Genomic DNA, 19,618 nt, shown 5'->3' with positions numbered 1-19,618 from the left:
TGGACACATTCCTAGCTCAATGGTTATGTTTATATGTCTGTATTATTTACGCTGCTCCCCCGAAGTATTATAACTCGTGATGATTATGCAATGTACTGCTGGAAGTGGCGACAGTAAAGTAAGGTAGCCCCAGAGGAGGTATCTTATGGTTTTAGCTAAAATATGTTACATCCACATACCTTTATTTAGCGAAGTAAGATAGTATAGCGTTACAAAAACAGGAGGAACCAAACAAGAAAAGTACATAAAAGGTGAGTATTTTTGTTGTTGTCATATCTTGTCTGGGTCCTCTAGTTGGCTACGCTAACTAACGTCGTTCTGACCCTATAGGATAAACCTTTTCAATACGTCTTTGTAACGCCAAAACAACCCAATTATTTATATTTAGGTTGTAGGTATATGCTAACGCTACTTAGCTAACGTTTATGTTGCTCGATACTGTTTGCTCCCGAGTGTCGCAACGATCTAAGGCACTGCATCTCAGTCACGACAGTACCTGGTTCCAGTCACTACAGTACCTGGTTCGAATCCAGGCTGTATCACATCCGGCCGTGATATGGAGGCCCATAGGGCGGCGCACAATTGGCCCTGCGCCGTCCGGGTTTGGCCTGAGTAGGCCGTCGTTGTAAATAATAATTTGATCTTTTTAACTGACTTGCCTAGTTAAGTAAAGTTTAAAAAAAACCTAGCTACATTTGATGAAGGTGTCAAATAGAACCACGTCTAAAGCTGAGAGGTTTCTGGACATTGAGCAGCAAACACAATCAGCATTCTGGTATTTTCATAGCTAACTAGTTATCTAAAATAATCACGTTGATAACTCTTTCATATGATGAAGTTACTGTTACAAGTAACGTTAGCAGGCAGAGCAAGATAATATTGTATTTCTTTTGAAGCTGTCATATGGTTGTCTGCCAAGAGTAAGTTAGCTAGCTACTGTTTGTTCCTAATAATATTGCTCGCTACAGTACCTATCCATACTTTTGTGGTTTTAGCTATGTCTAGCTGGCTTCATTAGTTTCATTCGCTATAGACCCTAGTCAGAGGGAAGGTGTCATAAAACTGAACTGTGACTTATTGGTAAAGTACTCAATATAAAATAAGGTGCCTAACCCATGTACCAGTGATGGGATAAAATGTAAGTTAGTCTTAGTGAGTCTGTGAATTTGTGAATCTTCCCTCAGGCATCATGGACCAGTCATCATACCGTTTGCTGCAGATTCTGTCCTTGGCATGTCTGGCCTGTAGACTCACTTCTAGTAAGTGTACCACTACATTTAAAATTATATTTTTTGCAATTAAGCACTTCTCAGAAGGCGCTCTTATCCAGAGCGACTCAGTCTGATATGTTTGAATAAACCTCTACTGCACATAAACCCTTTAAAGTTGCTGTGTAGCATTGACTTGATGTGTGCTCTGGTCTTTTTCAAGGTTCTTTCAAAAACTACGGAACAATAATCCCACAATCTCCAACAGTGGAAATTGGGAAGGAATTCACCGCTACCTGTGTAGTCTATGAAGCTGCTGAAGCCACAGCGGATGACATCTACTGGACGAGTGGTGGCGTCATAGTGCCCAAAGAGCAGTACACCAAGATCAATGACTCGGCTGTTAACGTAACCATTTCTATCACCGGGGAAACTGGAACATGGTTACTTTGTAAAAAGAATGAGTCTCCCTCATCCTTAAACGAAAGTAAAACAATCCACGGGATTGAATTGACCAAAGGGTGTAAGTATGCCAAGGATTTCACTTAAATAAGGGGTTATTTCATGTATAAATTTAACATAATGTCCATGTAATGTAATTATTTGCCTGTAATTTAGGTTTGAATTTAGGTCTTCATTTGGTAAATATCTCTATTTCAATCTAATTTCTGAGTAATTCATTTGGATACAAATGCTATAATTTAGTACAGAAATAAAATCCAAATTCCCCCAAAGGAATATTTAATGTGCGATTTTCTTTCATATTCACACTGAAGGACCCTAAAGCTTGCTCTCAGTGTCAGGGTTGGGGTCAATTCCATTTCAATTGACTTCCTGAATCAAAATGAATTGATCCCAACTTGCTCAGTGCAGTAGGTCAGTGTTAGTTTTGTTTGTCTCGCATGAAATAACAGCAGCTGTTTGGTTTCTTGGTCAGATCCTCCTGAGAAGCCTGAGAATTTGTCCTGCATGGCTGTCCAGTCCGACCGACAGATTTCCTCCAATGTGACGTGCACATGGCAGCCTGGGGAAATGGACGAGAAGATAAGCACAACATTCACCTTGTTTGGAAGTGTAATGTGAGTGTCCCTATACATGTGTGTTATGTTGTTTTACCAGGTTGGTCTCATTGAGATAAACAAATCTATTTTACAACAAAGTACTACAGTTTTTGAAGACATACATTCACACATTGAGCAGACATGAAGCATTGAGGTGTGGTGCATCTAGGGTCAACACATTGACAGCCCCCCCTCCTTCATTGTCCACCATAGAGTTTACTGTGGACTCATTCAGAGACTAGCTCTTGTAATTTCATGTCCTTTTGCAGCTCGTTCCAAGTGGATGGGGCAGAGAACTGGAGTGCTTTTTCTTTGCTTTTTTTCGGCTGGTCAGTACGGGCCTTAGGCACAGTCAACAAGGTACGGTCATGTGAGAGTAGCCAATATTTGTCTGCAGGACAATGTAGGTACTCAGGTAAAATGAGAGCTGTCTCCGTGTGGTCTTGTGAATGAAAACGTACCAATGACTTAGTCTACAAAGAGCTAAAGAAAGCCAGCCAAGTCATAGAGGCTACAGTGATGGGTGAGAAAGTTAAATGGGTTTAGATACACGATTGACATCAACATTTAATTGTCAATAGCTTTCAATAATCAGTGAATGGAAAACCTGGCTCCAGTTCTGAGAACCCCATTTAAAGTGTGTGTCTTGTGTAAATTGCTGATTTTCTAATTGTGTAAAAATGTACAGCATTATTGTGATTGTCTTATTATTTTTTTTGTCTGGTTCCAAAAATGGTGTGTCAAGATTTGTTTGTGTTCTTCTGCAGTGCCGAAAACCAGAACTACAGCACAAAAGCTCAGAGAAGCAGTGGATGCATCTACTTTGGCAACTTTCCAAACTATATGGAACTGGATATATGGGTAGACGTGGAAAACAATTTGGGGAAGGTTCGATCGGACGTTCTGTTCATAATGGATCCTAATGAAATAGGTAAGTGGAGGCAAACAAACATTCCAAATGCCCTTTTAAGTTACAATGATTATCTTCTTCCAGAGTTTAATGGTGTGTGTGACCTTTTTTTGCAGTGAAAACGAATCCCCCATCAGACGTCAATATTATTTCAGAGAATAACTTTTCCAGGACCCTCTTAGTGAGCTGGAAGCACCCTATCCATGAAACTGTTGTCAAACTGAAATACAACCTCAGGTTCTGCACTGTGGGCTCTGGAGACTGGACTGAGGTAAATAGCAACAATCTCAGTGCAAGCTAAAGGGATGATTCACTGCAAATTCAGTTTAGTCAACTTCTGAAGTTTAAAAAACGTTGAACAATGTCGAGATAAGTCTACATCCATCTGTTGTGTAGTCTTATCCAAAATGAATGGAAAGGATACGTTGCCATTAACAAAACGCCCATGAGTGGTTAGTTCAGGGGTACTCCGGGCAGAGCAAAAAAGTTTGCTGCAATTCTACACATTTTGCCATTGGGTGAAGACGAATGCTTGCAGTTTTTAATATATCATCTGATGGTCAATGGGGACACCCGGTTAGTAATTCAACCATGCTTACTACAAGTTTAGATAGCTGGCTGCTAGACTAACTTACCAATCTAAAACAATTTAGCTGACATGGGCCAATTGAGTGACTATTAGTGACTGACATAACAAGAGAGAAACCCTACAATTCTAACTCTCAACAGTAATTTGAGACCCAGACTCAGTCTCCCCACTCAAATTTTATTTTGGGAAATTGATCAGCGGGCTAATAAATATATTTTCAGTAACAAAAATGTATTATTTTCAGTTGTTTGAAGCTGGTGTTCAAAACCGAAAGTAAAAAGATGGAAAAGCGGAACGCGAGGACAGGAAGAATAAAAATACCGCACATCGAACGGTCCTACTGCTTATCAGAGTTGCTTTCATGAAAATCTATAGCTCACATTTCTATGTGAATTTGGTCAGGTCGCCCACAAAGATCCATACTGGGCCTTTATTAAGTCATCTATCCTATTCTCATTCTTAGGTGTTCTCAACAGGGAATCAAACATGTTACTCTCATCTGAGTTTTGTCGGAGCTGTTTCCATACCAGTTCTGCTAGGCACAAGTTTGTTGCCCCCTCATGTCCGTCAGTTGTCATATCCATTTAATTTACTCTTTTAGGTACCCCCAAATGACACTGAAAGTAGCAAGGAGTCTTTCCGTCTCCAATACCTTAAGCCAGACATGGAGCACGTAGTGCAGGTCCGCTGTATGCATCACACGGGCTACGGCTACTGGAGTGACTGGAGCATGAACTCTACCGCCAGGACCCCAGAGGACAGTGCGTAGCCATGACAACAAGCATATGTCATACTATCATCTTTCATTTAACATTGTGGGCAACCATGTAAAGCTGTACAACTGAAGTGGTGACTGTGTGTGTGATTTTTAAGTGCAATAATATTGAGTGTGACCAAGGGAGGTAGTCTATATGGGACTGGCCACGTTTTATCATTCTGTTTGAAATTGGTTCTCTTCTTTACCCAGAGCCTACAAGTAAACCAGACCTATGGAGAGTGGTCATTCCCAGTCAAGGCAAACGTGAGCGGCGAGTGGAAGTGATATGTAAGGTAATAGAGGCCATGCTGACCCTACTATGCTGATTTTATCACTTGCTATATGGCTTGAATAATTGTTGGTGCAGGGCTCTACAGTGCAACCATTTTACTAGTATATGCACCTAAATGTTTTGCTGTACGACCTGAAATTTTAATTTTCGGAGTGCCAGTGCGCCTAGAAAAATGAAAGATTATAGCTTTAATACATCAAATATTTTGAATTATGCTCCTACATTTCTTTGTGTGCGCTGACATTTTTCATCTTGGGCGTACACGTGCTCCTTGTAACAAAGGTCAGCATAGAACCCTGTGGTGATTTGTTCGTTGCCTTCTTCCCATCATAGGATCCAGTGGAGTCCAATGGAAGGATACGAGGCTACAACATCAAGATCCAAGATGGAGCCTGGGAGGTTGTGCCGGTCAATGGCTCTGAGCTGAACTCCAGGTCGCAGGAGAGGAAAATTATCCCCCTTTACCAGATTCCACTGTCTGACAAGAGAAGAGGTTCCATTGAATTGAAGGCCTGGAATTCTGTTGGCGAGTCTCCTCGAGCTTCTTTGGGCATTCCTAAATTGGCCCACGGTGTGTGACCTTGTCCGCTATATGTTTTCTCTCATTCTTCCTTTGTAAAATGTTACCAATAATAATGAATGATATTGGGTAATATATTATATTAACGTTTTATGTTAAATACAATTCTCAAAGCAACAACTGAATGTTTGTCCAAAGAGACAATCGTGACATCATGTGTTCTGCATGTTAACTGACTGGCTTTGAGATGCTCCTATCATGATGTCATGTTGTATCTGTGTGTGCCTTGTATTTCAGAGCCCCCTCCAGTGGCATCGCTCAGTTGTTTTAACCAGGACAGGAGGCTGTGGGTGGAGTGGCAGCCGCCCAATGTGGAGGCCACAGGGGTGACTGAGTATGTCCTGGAGTGGGTTTCGGTCAGTGACGGCGCGATTGACTGGCAGAGAGAACCTAGACACAACAGGAAGGCACCCATTAAAGGTAAGACTGAGACATGCTGATGGGTAGTAACTTCTAAATGTGAAATATCCTTATTCATGTTACCATACTAGAACTGAGGTTATGGAAATCTACTGAGTGCAGGAAGAACATGTTATTGAAGGGCCACAGTTTTGGTTCCAGTTCAACAGATGAGGTAGGAAGCTGTGAATTGGGGAGGAGTGAGGAATTTGGGCCGAGGTCAGGTAAGAGGAAGTGAGAAAGAACATGCATTCCAAAAGTCTTGTCTAGCAACAGATGTATTGGCTGTCCAGATGTGTAAGGAGGAGACTCTGCATAGGAGGAAGGTATAAATACTAGTTCTGCTGTAAACATGTCTTTGTTGTTGCAGCTGTTTGACCCAGTGGGTGAATAAACTTGGTTGGAGCTTTTCCTAGTCCCTTAGTTTCTACTTTTTTTTTTTTTTTTGTTAGAACCTAACAATGCCATTTTTTTAACTGACAATTGTCTTGTAGTTTGGCTACTCTGTGGATGTCTTTCTACAGGTTTTTTATGATTATGTTGACTAGGGATGAGTTAGATTAAAATAACACGTTAAATCAAACCCATCAACTAATTGATTATGAAAACTTGTTGATCAATCAAAACTGGGATGAAATAAATCCAAGCTTTATTGTACTGTTCCCAATCAAGGTACCCTTCAGAGATTTAAGCTCTACAATATATCAGTGTATCCAATGTACTCTGGGTGGACTGGGAAACTATTAACCACTGCATGCTTTCTGGAACAAGGAGGTAAGAAATCCAAACTAGTACTGGTCACTACAGTATACACAGTGTAGTATCTATAGGAGTGGTTTCACAGATTACGAGTAATCCTGGTTTTACAGACATTAAAACTAGTCCTGGACTAAAAAGCATGCTCAATGGAGAATCTCCACTGAAATAGCTCTTCAGTCCAGGACTTGGCTTTATCTGTGTCTCTGAAACCGCCACATAAATTTCAATCATTGATACACCAGTGTTATGATATTTGCTACAGTAGCTGGTGGCAAACATGTAAATGTTGAATAATGTTAACTGCTGTTTTCCCCACCGGTTCTGGTTGCTGCAGCTCCACTGGAGGGTCCCTCTGTGAAAGTGAGGAGAACAGGGAAGAGCAACGCTGAGGTGGAATGGATGGAGATACCGCTGGACAAACGGCGAGGCTTCATCACAAACTACACAATATTCTACATCACGGGAGGCAAGGAACACTGTAAGGAAGCCCACCTTTATTACTATAGTACACTGAACAAAAATATAAATGCAACATTTCAACGATTTTACCGAGTTACATTTACATTACATTTAAGTCATTTAGCAGACGCTCTTATCCAGAGCAGTTACAGTTCATATAAGAAATTAATCAAATGAAATGCATGTATTAGGCTCTAATACAGAGATGCATCTGTTGGTCATAGATACCTTTTAAAAAGAAAAGGTTCAGTAGATCAGAAAACCAGTCCGTATCTTGTTTGACCACCATTTGCCTCATCCAGCACGACACATCTCCTTCGCATGGAGCTGATCCGGCTGTTGATTGTGGCCTGTGTGAATATTGTTTCACTGCTCTTCAATGGCTATGTGAAATTGCTGGATATTGGAGGGAACTGTAACATGCTGCCGTACACACATTTTCAGCTTCCAGGAATTGTTTACAGAACCTTGCAACATGGGGTCGTGAATTATCATGCTGAAACATGAGGTGATGTCGGTAGATGAATGGCACGACAATGGGCCTTAGGATCTCATCCCAGTATCTCTGCATTCAAATTGCCATTGATAAAATGCAATTGTGTTCGTTGTCCGCAGCTTATGCCTGCCCCTACCATAACCCTAGGCGCCACCATGGGGCACTCTGTTCACAACGTTGACATCAGCAAACCGCTCACCCACACGACGCCATCAAATCAATTTTTTTATTGGTCACATGCAGATGTTAATGCGAGTGTAGCGAAATGCTTGTACTTCTAGTTCCGACCATGCAGTAATATCTAACAATTTCACAACATCTACCTTATACACAAGTGTAAAGGAATGAATAAGAATATGTACATATAAATATGGATGAGCGATGGCCGATGCAGTAGATGGTACAGTATTTACATGATGAGTAATGTAGGGTATGTAAACATTATATAAAGTGGCATTGTTTTAAGTGACTAGTGATACATTTATTACATCAAATTTTTAATTGTTAAAGTGGCTAGAAATTTGAGTCAGTATGTTGGCAGCAGCCACTCTATGTTAGTGATGGCTGTTTAACAGTCTGATGGCCTTTAGGTAAAAGCTGTTTTTCAGTCTCTCGGTTCCTGCTTTGATGCACCTGTACTGACCTCACCTTCTGGATGATAACGGGGTGAACAGGCAGTTGCTCGGGTGGTTGTTGTCCTTGATCTTTTTGGCCTTCCTGTGACATCGGGTGGTGTAGGTATCCTGGAGGGCAGGTAGTTTGCCCTCAGTGATGCGTTGTGCAGACCTCACTACCCTCTGGAGAGCCTTGCGGTTGTGGGCAGAGCAGATGCCGTACCAGGCAGTGATACAGCCCGACAGGATGCTCTCGATTGTGCATCTGTAAAAGTTTGATTGTTTTTGGTGACAAGTCAAATTTCTTCAGCCTCCTGAGGTTGAAGAGACGCTGTTGCGCCGTCTTCACCACGCTGTGTGGGTGGACCAATTCAGTTTGTCCGTGATGTGTACGTCGAGGAACTTACCTTTCCACCTTCTCCACTACTGTCCCGTGGATGGGGGGGTGCTCCCTCTGTTGTTTCCTGAAGTCCACAATCATCTCCTTTGTTTTGTTGAGTGTGAGGTTGTTTTCCTGACACCACACTTTGAGGGCCCTCACCTCCTCCCTGTAGGCTGTCTCGTTGTTGTTTGTAATCAAGCATCCCACTGTAGTGTCTGCAAACTTGATGATTGAGTTGGTGGCGTGCATGGCCATGCAGTTTTGGGTGAACAGGGAGTACAGGAGCGGGTTGAGAAATCACCATTGTGTGGCCCCAGTGTTGAGGATTAGCGGGGTGGAGATGTTGTTTCCTACCCTCACCACCTGGGGGCGACCCATCAATGTCCATGACCCAGTTGCACAGGGTCTCGAGCTTAATGACGAGTTTGGAGGGTACCATGGTGTTAAATGCTGCCCGATACAGTTGAAACCGCGATTCTTCCGTGAAGTGCGCACTTCTCCAGCGTGCCAGTGGCCATCAAAGGTGAGCATTTGCCACTGAAGTCGGTTAGGATGCCGAACTGTAGTCAGGTCAAGACCCTGGTGAGGACGACGAGTGCGCAGATTAGCTTCCCTAAGACGGTTTCAGTTTGTGCAGAAGTTCTTAGGTTGTGCAAACCCACAGTTTCATCAGGTGGCTGGTCTCCGATGATCCCGCAGGTAAAGAAGCCGGATGTGGAGGTCCTGGGCTGGCGTGGTTCCACGTGGTCTGCGGTTGTGAGGCCGCAACTTGAGACATCTGTGGCATTTTTTGTTGTTGACACAACTGCACATTTTAGTGACCTTTTATTGTCCCCAGCACAAGGTGCACCAGTGTAATGATCATGCTGTTTAACTCAACCTGTGCATATGCCATACCTGTCAGGTGGATGGATTATCTTGGCAAAGGAGAAATGCTCATTAACAGGGATGTTAATACATTTAGAGAAATATGCTTTGTTGTGCGTATGAAACTTTTCTGGGATGTTTTTATTTCAGCTCATGAAACATGGGACCAGCACTACATGTTGCATTTTTATATTTTTGTTCAGTAAATGAATAGAAAACATAACGCTTGTAACTCCTTCCCCCTTAATAAGATAACAAATATATCCTATATTTTTGTTGGACAAGTTTGTTCACAACCAACCAGAAAATAACTTCCATCTCACAGCATGATCAATTTAAAGGAGTCCCTACTTAAAGGTGTCCCCTTCTCCAATATAAACATGGTGTTCTTAAAGGAATACCTCAGGATTTAAGCAATGAAGCCCTTTATCTACTTCCCCAGTCAGATTAACTCATTTATACCATTTTTATGTCTCTGCATGCAGTTTGAAGGAAGTTCAAGTAGTGTAGGGTAGCCTAGTGGTTAGAGCGGTGGACTAGTAACTGGAAGGTTGCAAGTTCAAACCCCCGAGCTGACAAGGTACAAATCTGTCATTCTGCCACTGAACAGGCAGTTAACCCACTGTTCCTAGGCTGTCATTGAAAATAAGAATTTGTTCTGAACTGACTTGCCTAGTTAAATAAAGGTAAAATAAATAAAAAATAAAGATGAAAGGCCTCATTGCCAAAATCCTGAAGTATCCCTTTAATCATACCTTTTTTAATGAACATGTTGTTCTGACAATGGATCCCCTTTACTGTTATTATATATACCAGAAAGTACTGATATTTGTAAGTACAGTTAGTGCTGGTATTTGTCCAACTTAAACATTTACATCTGCAATCAAGAAAAACATGAATTTGAATGAATTTCTTTGTTGTTTTTCAGCAATAGTTGTCTCCCCGGACACCTACTCTTACACAGTGGATGGCCTGGCCAGCAACAGTAAGCAGGTGGTGCGGATCATGGCCTCTACAGTACAAGGCTCGACAAATGGCTCGGACCTGTCGTTCAATACCCTGATGTATGGTGAGTGAAGCATTGTTTAACGGACACTTCATGCTATATACAGTGTATTCAGACCCCTTGAATTTTTCTACATTTTGTAGATTGAGGAAAATCCTTTTTAGAATTGTAATCCTTTTTTAAGAATAAGGCTGTAACGTACCAAAAGGGGGAATGCTTTCCGACTGATCCATTCCAGTACTGTTCAATATATTTTGTATCCCGATAATGCTTTGTCTATGTAACATCCTGACATTGACTCAATCTGCAATATGTCTAGTTAAGACCTCCAGTACTCAACACTTTAAGGTGCAAATACATTTAATAGTCACTACTTGATTCTATTCTGTGTGTCCTCCTAGCTCTTTTCCCTGAGGTAGTTGTACTAGATCTTCAATCTGTGTTGGTCCACTTTTTATTTTATTTTATTATTTTTTTTAAGGAATGTTTTCCTGACCAAGATGGTTGTCCGTTCTAGTGTCCTTTTTTAAAATGTAATTCTGTGTGTTTGTCCCTCAGCTCCTGGGCAGATGGAAGCCACCGTGGCGTCTGTGTGCATCGGCGTCCTGTTTGTCATAGTGCTAACTGTGTCCCTCTGCATGTACAGAATTGACTTGTAAGTCACAACCACACACTATTGAATTGTTTGCAATAGAATGTACTACTCTACATTTTACATTTTGAATGTGTACAATTGCTTCAGTGTGATGTTGAGTTGTAAGAGCGTTGACTCAGGGTTGTGTAACACAAATTCATTGTAAACCCCCCCCCCCCCCCGAGTCAGACATATTTTAAGAATTCTGGCTCGAATGCGCTTTTGACTTCAGGTACTCAACAAGCAATGTTTATTTAAACTTGTATGGCAGAAACTCTATAGGAAGAGAGACCGCAGATTCTTTCAAACAACTTTATTATCAGATTTGCAAAAGTGAATCGGATCAACCATCACTAAGAATAGTTCAGAGTTGAAAGCTTCACGAATCAAGTTGTCTCCTTTTATGGAAAGTACTTTTATTTTTGACAGGATGCAGATGTGCAGAAACAGGCCCTGGTAGCGTTTAAAAAGTAATTTAGCTCGTCTGTGTAGATCAAGATAGCTGATATCGCCACGATTCTCTATTCCTCCCTGCTCTTCCCACATAGCTAAATTCCTGCCGATTGTCAACACATATACTGCGGTCACACCCAAAAGGCTCATAAATCTATACGCTCAGATTTTATGACTAAGTCACACAAGTTTGTATCAGTAAAAAATACTATCATATAACAATTGGCAATTCTTTTAAGTCAAACAGCATAGTATGTCATGAATATTAATTTCCTCCACACTTGATAGCAGATCAGTTCAACCATGCTCTCTTGCTGACGCGTTACTGCTGGTACAAACGCTTCATACCACACATCAGCGGGTCTGTGTTTTAACAAGTAAACTCTCCCAAAGAAAAACATAGGACTGTGTATGGAGAGAATTTTATTCCTAGCGCCTTTGTCCATTGCTCAAGAGCCTTCACTCATGATAATACAAGTCTAGTGTGTGATACTAAATCGGCGTTCCAAATGGCACCCTATTCCCTATTTCGTGTACTACTTTAGACCAGAGCCCATAGAGAATATGGTGCCATTTGGGATGAGTCCTAAACAACATGTTCTAATGAAACTCTGTCCCTTTCTTCTGTAGGATAAAAAAGATCTGGCCACCGGTTCCAGATCCCTCCAACAGTACTATCGCTAACTGGTCGCCTGATTTCCCCACCAAAGTAAGTTGAAGTGCCTCCTGTGCTGATCTAGGAGAGAGTTCAGAACATCACACTGGCTGAGTCACTTTTTTTTGACTCACAGTACCCTCTGTAATTTTTGGGACAGGGAAGCGTTCTTCCTTTAGCTCTATACTTCAACAGTTTGGATTTGAAACCAAACAATGGCTACGAGGTTAAAGTGCAAACTGTCAGCTTTCATTTGAGGGTATTTTCATCCATATCAGGTGAACCGTTGTCATTGTATTTTCACTTTTATTGAAAATAAGAATGTATTGTTTTTTTAAAGACTTCTGCATGAATGTGGATGCTACAATGATTACGGAAAATCTTGACAACTGAAATTTACAGACTCACAAACATCATACCCCTCCAAAAACACTATCCTCCCCTGTTATTGTCATGGTGAGAGGTTAGTATGCCTCGGGGCTATGATATAAAACACTATCCTCCCCTGTTATTGTCATGGTGAGAGGTTAGTATGCCTCGGGGCTATGATATAAAACACTATCCTCCCCTGTTATTGTAATGGTGAGAGGTTAGTATGCCTCGGGGCTATGTTATAAAACGCTATCCTCCCCTGTTATTGTCATGGTGAGAGGTTAGTATGCCTCGGGGCTATGATATAAAACACTATCCTCCCCTGTTATTGTCATGGTGAGAGGTTAGTATGCCTCGGGGCTATGATATAAAACACTATCCTCCCCTGTTATTGTCATGGTGATTAGTATGCCTCCTATGATATAAAACACTATCCTCCCCTGTTATTGTCATGGTGAGAGGTTAGTATGCCTCGGGCTATGATATAAAACACTATCCTCCCCTGTTATTGTAATGGTGAGAGGTTAGTATGCCTCGGGGCTATGATATAAAACACTATCCTCCCCTGTTATTGTCATGGTGAGAGGTTAGTATGCCTCGGGGCTATGATATAAAACACTATCCTCCCCTGTTATTGTCATGGTGAGAGGTTAGTATGCCTCGGGGCTATGATATAAAACACTATCCTCCCCTGTTATTGTAATGGTGAGAGGTTAGTATGCCTCGGGGCTATGTTATAAAACGCTATCCTCCCCTGTTATTGTCATGGTGAGAGGTTAGTATGCCTCGGGGCTATGATATAAAACACTATCCTCCCCTGTTATTGTCATGGTGAGAGGTTAGTATGCCTCGGGGCTATGATATAAAACACTATCCTCCCCTGTTATTGTCATGGTGAGAGGTTAGTATGCCTCGGGGCTATGATATAAAACACTATCCTCCCCTGTTATTGTCATGGTGAGAGGTTAGTATGCCTCGGGCTATGATATAAAACACTATCCTCCCCTGTTATTGTCATGGTGAGAGGTTAGTATGCCTCGGGGCTATGATATAAAACACTATCCTCCCCTGTTATTGTCATGGTGAGAGGTTAGTATGCCTCGGGGCTATGATATAAAACACTATCCTCCCCTGTTATTGTCATGGTGAGAGGTTAGTATGCCTCGGGGCTATGATATAAAACACTATCCTCCCCTGTTATTGTCATGGTGAGAGGTTAGTATGCCTCGGGGGCTATGATATAAAACACTATCCTCCCCTGTTATTGTCATGGTGAGAGGTTAGTATGCCTCGGGGCTATGATATAAAACACTATCCTCCCCTGTTATTGTAATGGTGAGAGGTTAGTATGCCTCGGGGCTATGATATAAAACACTATCCTCCCCTGTTATTGTAATGGTGAGAGGTTAGTATGCCTCGGGGCTATGATATAAAACACTATCCTCCCCTGTTATTGTAATGGTGAGAGGTTAGTATGCCTCGGGGCTATGATATAAAACACTATCCTCCCCTGTTATTGTCATGGTGAGAGGTTAGTATGCCTCGGGGCTATGATATAAAACACTATCCTCCCCTGTTATGGTCATGGTGAGAGGTTAGTATGCCTCGGGGCTATGATATAAAACACTATCCTCCCCTGTTATTGTAATGGTGAGAGGTTAGTATGCCTCGGGGCTATGATATAAAACACTATCCTCCCCTGTTATTGTAATGGTGAGAGGTTAGTATGCCTCGGGGCTATGATATAAAACACTATCCTCCCCTGTTATTGTCATGGTGAGAGGTTAGCATGTCTTGGGGGTATGATATGTGTCTCTCTAACTTTCTCACTCATCATCATTCACGATTCTTTCAGGATTATCCATAATCATAGTAGCATCCACATTAATGTAGAAGTGTTTAGAAACATTCTATTCTTCATATTTACAATACAAGAGACTCCAAAATGACTACATTATTTACCATGCATTTCTATTGCACTTTACCCTCAGTCATTGTATCATTTCAGAGCCAAACCACCACCAACAACAACATGTGTCACTGTCCTAATAACTATGGAGGCCACTAAATTGATCTGTGATGAGCTATGAATATTTACTGGGATCCTATCTACTCTCCACTGATCGTAACGTCATTGTGGTTGTGTGAGCAGTTCGTGTGGTTCTCCTAGACGACAGGTGATAGGACCAACAGGTCAAAATAATTGTTTATTTGCACCGTTCACACAATTTGGACCCCTATAGTCACCTTAAATGTTTCTTTGCCTTTGGATTATGGTTATCAGTAGACATTTATCTACTTTACTTCCCTCACTACTTGGAGTGGCTATGGCCCTCCTCAGGCTCTCTAGCTGTGGCCCTCCTCAGGCGCTCTCGCTATGGCCCTCCTCAGGCTCTCTAGCTGTGGCCCTCCTCAGGCGCTCTAGCTGTGGCCCTCCTCAGGCGCTCTAGCTGTGGCCCTCCTCAGGCGCTCTCGCTGTGGCCCTCCTCAGGCGCTCTCGCTATGGCCCTCCTCAGGCGCTCTCGCTGTGGCCCTCCTCACGCGCGCGCTCTCGCTATGGCCCTCCTCAGGCGCTCTAGCTGTGGCCCTCCTCAGGCGCTCTAGCTGTGGCCCTCCTCAGGCGCTCTAGCTGTGGCCCTCCTCAGGCGCTCTAGCTGTGGCCCTCCTCAGGCGCTCTCGCTGTGGCCCTCCTCACGCGCGCGCTCTCGCTGTGGCCCTCCCCACGCGCGCGCTCTCTAGCTGTGGCCCTCCTCAGGCGCTCTCGCTGTGGCCCTCCCCACGCGCGCTCTCGCTGTGGCCCTCCCCACGCGCGCGCTCTCGCTGTGGCCCTCCCCACGCGCGCGCTCTCGCTGTGGCCCTCCCCACGCGCGCGCTCTCGCTGTGGCCCTCCCTCCGCGCGCGCTCTCGCTGTGGCCCTCCCCACGCGCGCGCTCTCGCTGTGGCCCTCCCCACGCGCGCGCTCTCGCTGTGGCCCTCCCCACGCGCGCGCTCTCGCTGTGGCCCTCCCCACGCGCGCTCTCGCTGTGGCCCTCCCCACGCGCGCGCTCTAAAAATGGCCCTCCCCACGCGCGCGCTCTCGCTGTGGCCCTCCCCACGCGCGCGCGCTCGCTGTGGCCCTACCCCACGCGCGCGCTCTCGCTGTGGCCCTCCCCACGCGCGCGCTCTCGCTGTGGCCCTCCCCACGCGCGCGCTCTCGCTGTGGCCCTCCCCACGCGCGCGCTCTCGCTGTGGCCCTCCCCACGCGCGCGCTCTCGCTGTGGCCCTCCCCACGCGCGCGCTCTCGCTGTGGCCCTCCCCACGCGCGCGCTCTCGCTGTGGCCTGCGTGGGGATGATATGGTATGGCGAGCTCCCTTTGCGTGGGGATGGTATGGTGAGCTCCCTCAGTGTTGGGATGATATGGTATGGCGAGCTCTCTTGCTATGTTTAAAAAAAACAAACAATAATAATAATTTTCTCCCCGATTTCATGGTTTCCAATTGGTAGTTGCAGTCTTGTCTCATCGCTGCAACTCCCGTATGGACTCGGGAGAGGCGAAGGTCGAGAGCCGTGCATCATCCGAAACACAGCCAAGCCGCACTGCTGCTTGACAAAATGCCCACTTAAACCGGAAGCAAGCCGCACCAATGTGTTGGAGGAAACACAGTGCACCTGGCGACCGTGTCAGCGTGCACTGCACCCTGCCTGCCACAAGAGTCGCTAGTGCGCGATGGGACAAGGACATTCCTGCTGGCCAAACCCTCCCCTAACCCGGACAACACTGGGCCAATTGTGCGCTGCCCCATGAGTGTCTGGGTCGCAGCCGGCCTGGACTCGAACCAGGATCTCTAGTGGCACAGTTTGCACTGCGATGCAGTGCCTTAGACCACTGCGCCACTCGGGAGGCGAGGTTCCTCAGTATGGTGATCATATCGTATTGTGATGTCCCTGGCAATTCCCAGCCCTAATTACTATGCCTTTCTATTCACTAAGCACATGTTGCTAGATACAGATCTGCATCCATTTCAGTCATTTGACCATTTTTTTTTTCTCAGTGTATAATAACATGGATGTGAAATAGACCTTACATAGAACTTGACTTAACCCTCCTTTTCAATCTCAGGCTGTCAGTCCCAAGGAGAGTGTGCTGGGTGACGTGAGTGTGGTGGAGGTGGACGTATTCGACAGGAAGTCGCTGTGCGAAGAGGATAAGGCGGGCCTGCCGCTCAAGAAGGACAAGTACCTGTCGGAGGAGCACAGCAGCGGCATTGGCGGCTCTTCTTGCATGTCGACGCCACGCCAGAGCGTCTCGGACAGCGAGGAAGGCGGTGACTCGGGCCAAACCACGACCAGCACCGTCCAGTACTCGTCGGTGGTGGCCTCCAACGGCTACAAGGGCCAGTCCCCTTGTACTCTGCCCCAGTCCCCCTGCACTCTGCTCCAGACCCCCCAGTGCGGCTCCTCACAGTCCCAGACGCCCAGCTTCGCCCGCTCTGAGTCCACCCAACCCCTGCTGGACAGCGAAGAGAGCCAGGAGGGCAGTGGGCAGTCCCACCAACGGAACCCCTACTTCAGCCGTTCACCTGTGGCTAGCGAAAGCAGAGACCCGGGGGACAGGAACCAGCTGGAGATGGAGGAGCAGGGGTTGGCTTCGCTCCGGTTCTGCCCTCTGGAGGAGGGGTCACAACAGACCACGCCCACAGATGAGGAACAGTCCCCTGACGAACAGCCAGGCCCCGTTCCTAGCTATATGCCTCAGCTGAGGGGCCACAGGCAACCGTGTTAGGAGAGGAGAACAAATGGTGACTTTAGTTCGAAGTTGTCTCACTTCATTCATTTATCCCTCCTTTGTGCCTTGGTTCATTTCAGACATTCATTTATCCAGCCTCTGTGCCTTGGTTCATTTCAGACATTCATTTATCCAGCCTCTGTGCCTTGGTTCATTTCAGACATTCATTTATCCAGCCTTTGTGCCTTGGTTCATTTCAGACATTCATTTATCCAGCCTTTGTGCCTTGGTTCATTTCAGACATTCATTTATCCCTCCTCTGTGCCTTGGTTCATTTCAGACATTCATTTATCCCTCCTTTGTGCCTTGGTTCATTTCAGACATTCATTTATCCAGCCTTTGTGCCTTGGTTCATTTCAGACATTCATTTATCCAGCCTTTGTGCCTTGGTTCATTTCAGACATTCATTTATCCAGCCTCTGTGCCTTGGTTCATTTCAGACATTCCGTTCAAGATTTCAAGTGATGAATTACGTCGGCGTATTATTTTTGCACCCATGAACTTCCTACAGACATCCGAACTGGCCTCATTAAATCTCTTTTTAAGTGGATGACAGTTTGGCTCCAAGCCTTCAGCTTGTATGTGGAGTTTTTGTTTTAACATTCCAAGAAGCAAATAGACCACTTTTTCATGTTATCATCATAGTGTAATACATGTGATTCTGAGACGCTATATCTTATAGTTAAGACTAGACGGGCAGTGTATAACCTCTTTTCTCTTAGCAACCACCATCTCAATCAGTTCACATGACAGACAGGAGTTTCTAGACACAGGTCAGGCATTACTAATCAATGATGAACATCTGATTTTCATCCTTACAACACATATGCTGTACATGAATGTAATTAACAGATCTCGTCGGTCTCAAACAGCAATGTCCCAGAGGAGCTAGGCACCAAACAGTAGAAGACAGGGAGGAGCTACATGGACCTGTCCAATAAGAAATGCTCATTTTCGCTAGTCGGTCCTAATGAAGATGACTGTGTTCCCAGGATGGTAGATTGAATGGTAAAGTGTTCCAGTGTGGCATATTTTATTTTTTCTTCATAGTAACTAGGACCATGTCTATGGGCTGAAGTAATGCCTCACAATGAAAAGTTTACTCAATTTAAAAGCCTCTTCAGTAGCTAGTGAGCTCTGTACTGTTTATCATTCGTTGTGTTAGCTTCACCTGTTGTCTGAAGAGCATAGTCTAGAAGTGGGCGCTGATCTCTACAAACTGGCCAAGTTGAATTTATAGTGCATTTGGAAAGTACTCGGACCCTTTCTGCACATTTTGCTATGAGACTGAAATTGAGTTCCGGCGCTTCCTGTTTCCTTTGATCATCCTTGATGTTTCTACAACTTGATTGGAGTCAACCTGTGGTAAATTCAATTTATTGGACATCATTTGGAAAGGCGCGCACAGACACACCTGTCTATATAATGTCCTGAAACAAAATGTGGAAAAAGTCCAGGGGTCTGAATCCTTTCCGAATGCAGTGTAGAATAGAAAAGAGGACTTAAAGGAAGCCAACATGTGACACTAACCAATACAACAGGACCCCTTGAAATATGCTACACTAGTCAGTATATGACTGGTGACATGGTGTTATTTCAGGTCGGGAATCGGTAGAAAAACTGTTTGACAAATGTATATTTGCCTTTTTACAATGCCTTAAGAATTTTTATTCAAGGTCTACTTGACATGCCGTTATGAATTCTGCTCCAAGTCATCTTTAGACTTGATCTGTTGCCAAATACCTTAATACCCAGGAATTACAAAATGTTTTTTGTTAATTTCAAAATTCTACGAATTACTATTTTTGTTTTTAAATAAAAAAAATGTATTTTAAATTGATCCGTTAATAAGGACAGTGTGACTTTTGGTTAAATTTAACGAAAGGTAAAGCAGTGCTATGCAAGTTCCCTGCCCATCTGGTTCCAGGTCACATTTAGAGATTACTGGTACAGTATTATATGTACTGAAAAGGAAGATTGTGTATTATTTCTTACAGGTATATCTTTTTTAAATGTTTTTTTTTTTATATGAATTTGTCTTGTCATGAAAAGAGTTTAAGATGTGTTTGTTTAGAATGTACAGATCTCAACTGGACCTCCAAATGAGTTTCTACAGCAAGGAGTATGCTCAGAAATTAATGTACGTTTACCTACATTTGAATGTTGCTAGTTATGAAAACAACTATTCTGACATCACTCAGTTAACACTACGTTTCCATGTATACAGAGAACAGCCTAGTATTTCACTGCATGCAACCATAACATGCACCCTTTTTGGAGCAGTATGAATAAGTATGAATAAATTAGTTTAAATGCCTGATTTTTGTCTTCATCATTTCACAAAGTCAACCGTATTAAC

At 43.9% G+C, this 19,618-nt stretch overlaps 1 protein-coding gene across 1 annotated transcript; it reads left to right on the top strand.

The window, feature by feature from the left end:
• LOC135518359 (interleukin-6 receptor subunit beta-like) lies at positions 1-19,576 on the top strand. Its single transcript, XM_064943490.1, has 16 exons — positions 1-251; positions 1,185-1,259; positions 1,432-1,731; positions 2,146-2,287; positions 3,037-3,200; positions 3,296-3,450; positions 4,370-4,529; positions 4,736-4,818; positions 5,151-5,388; positions 5,635-5,817; positions 6,469-6,570; positions 6,890-7,033; positions 10,302-10,442; positions 10,938-11,034; positions 12,097-12,175; positions 16,594-19,576. The coding sequence occupies exons 2-16, from the start codon at positions 1,190-1,192 to the stop codon at positions 17,254-17,256; spliced, it is 2,721 nt and encodes a 906-aa protein (XP_064799562.1). The 5' UTR covers positions 1-251; positions 1,185-1,189; the 3' UTR covers positions 17,257-19,576.
• Positions 19,577-19,618: the final 42 nt, after the last annotated feature.

The sequence above is a fragment of the Oncorhynchus masou genome, chromosome 28 (assembly GCF_036934945.1).
Source record: "Oncorhynchus masou masou isolate Uvic2021 chromosome 28, UVic_Omas_1.1, whole genome shotgun sequence".
Classification (NCBI taxonomy): domain Eukaryota; kingdom Metazoa; phylum Chordata; class Actinopteri; order Salmoniformes; family Salmonidae; genus Oncorhynchus; species Oncorhynchus masou.
Note: the sequence above shows the minus strand (reverse complement) of the source record. Positions and strands in the feature narration are given on the sequence as shown.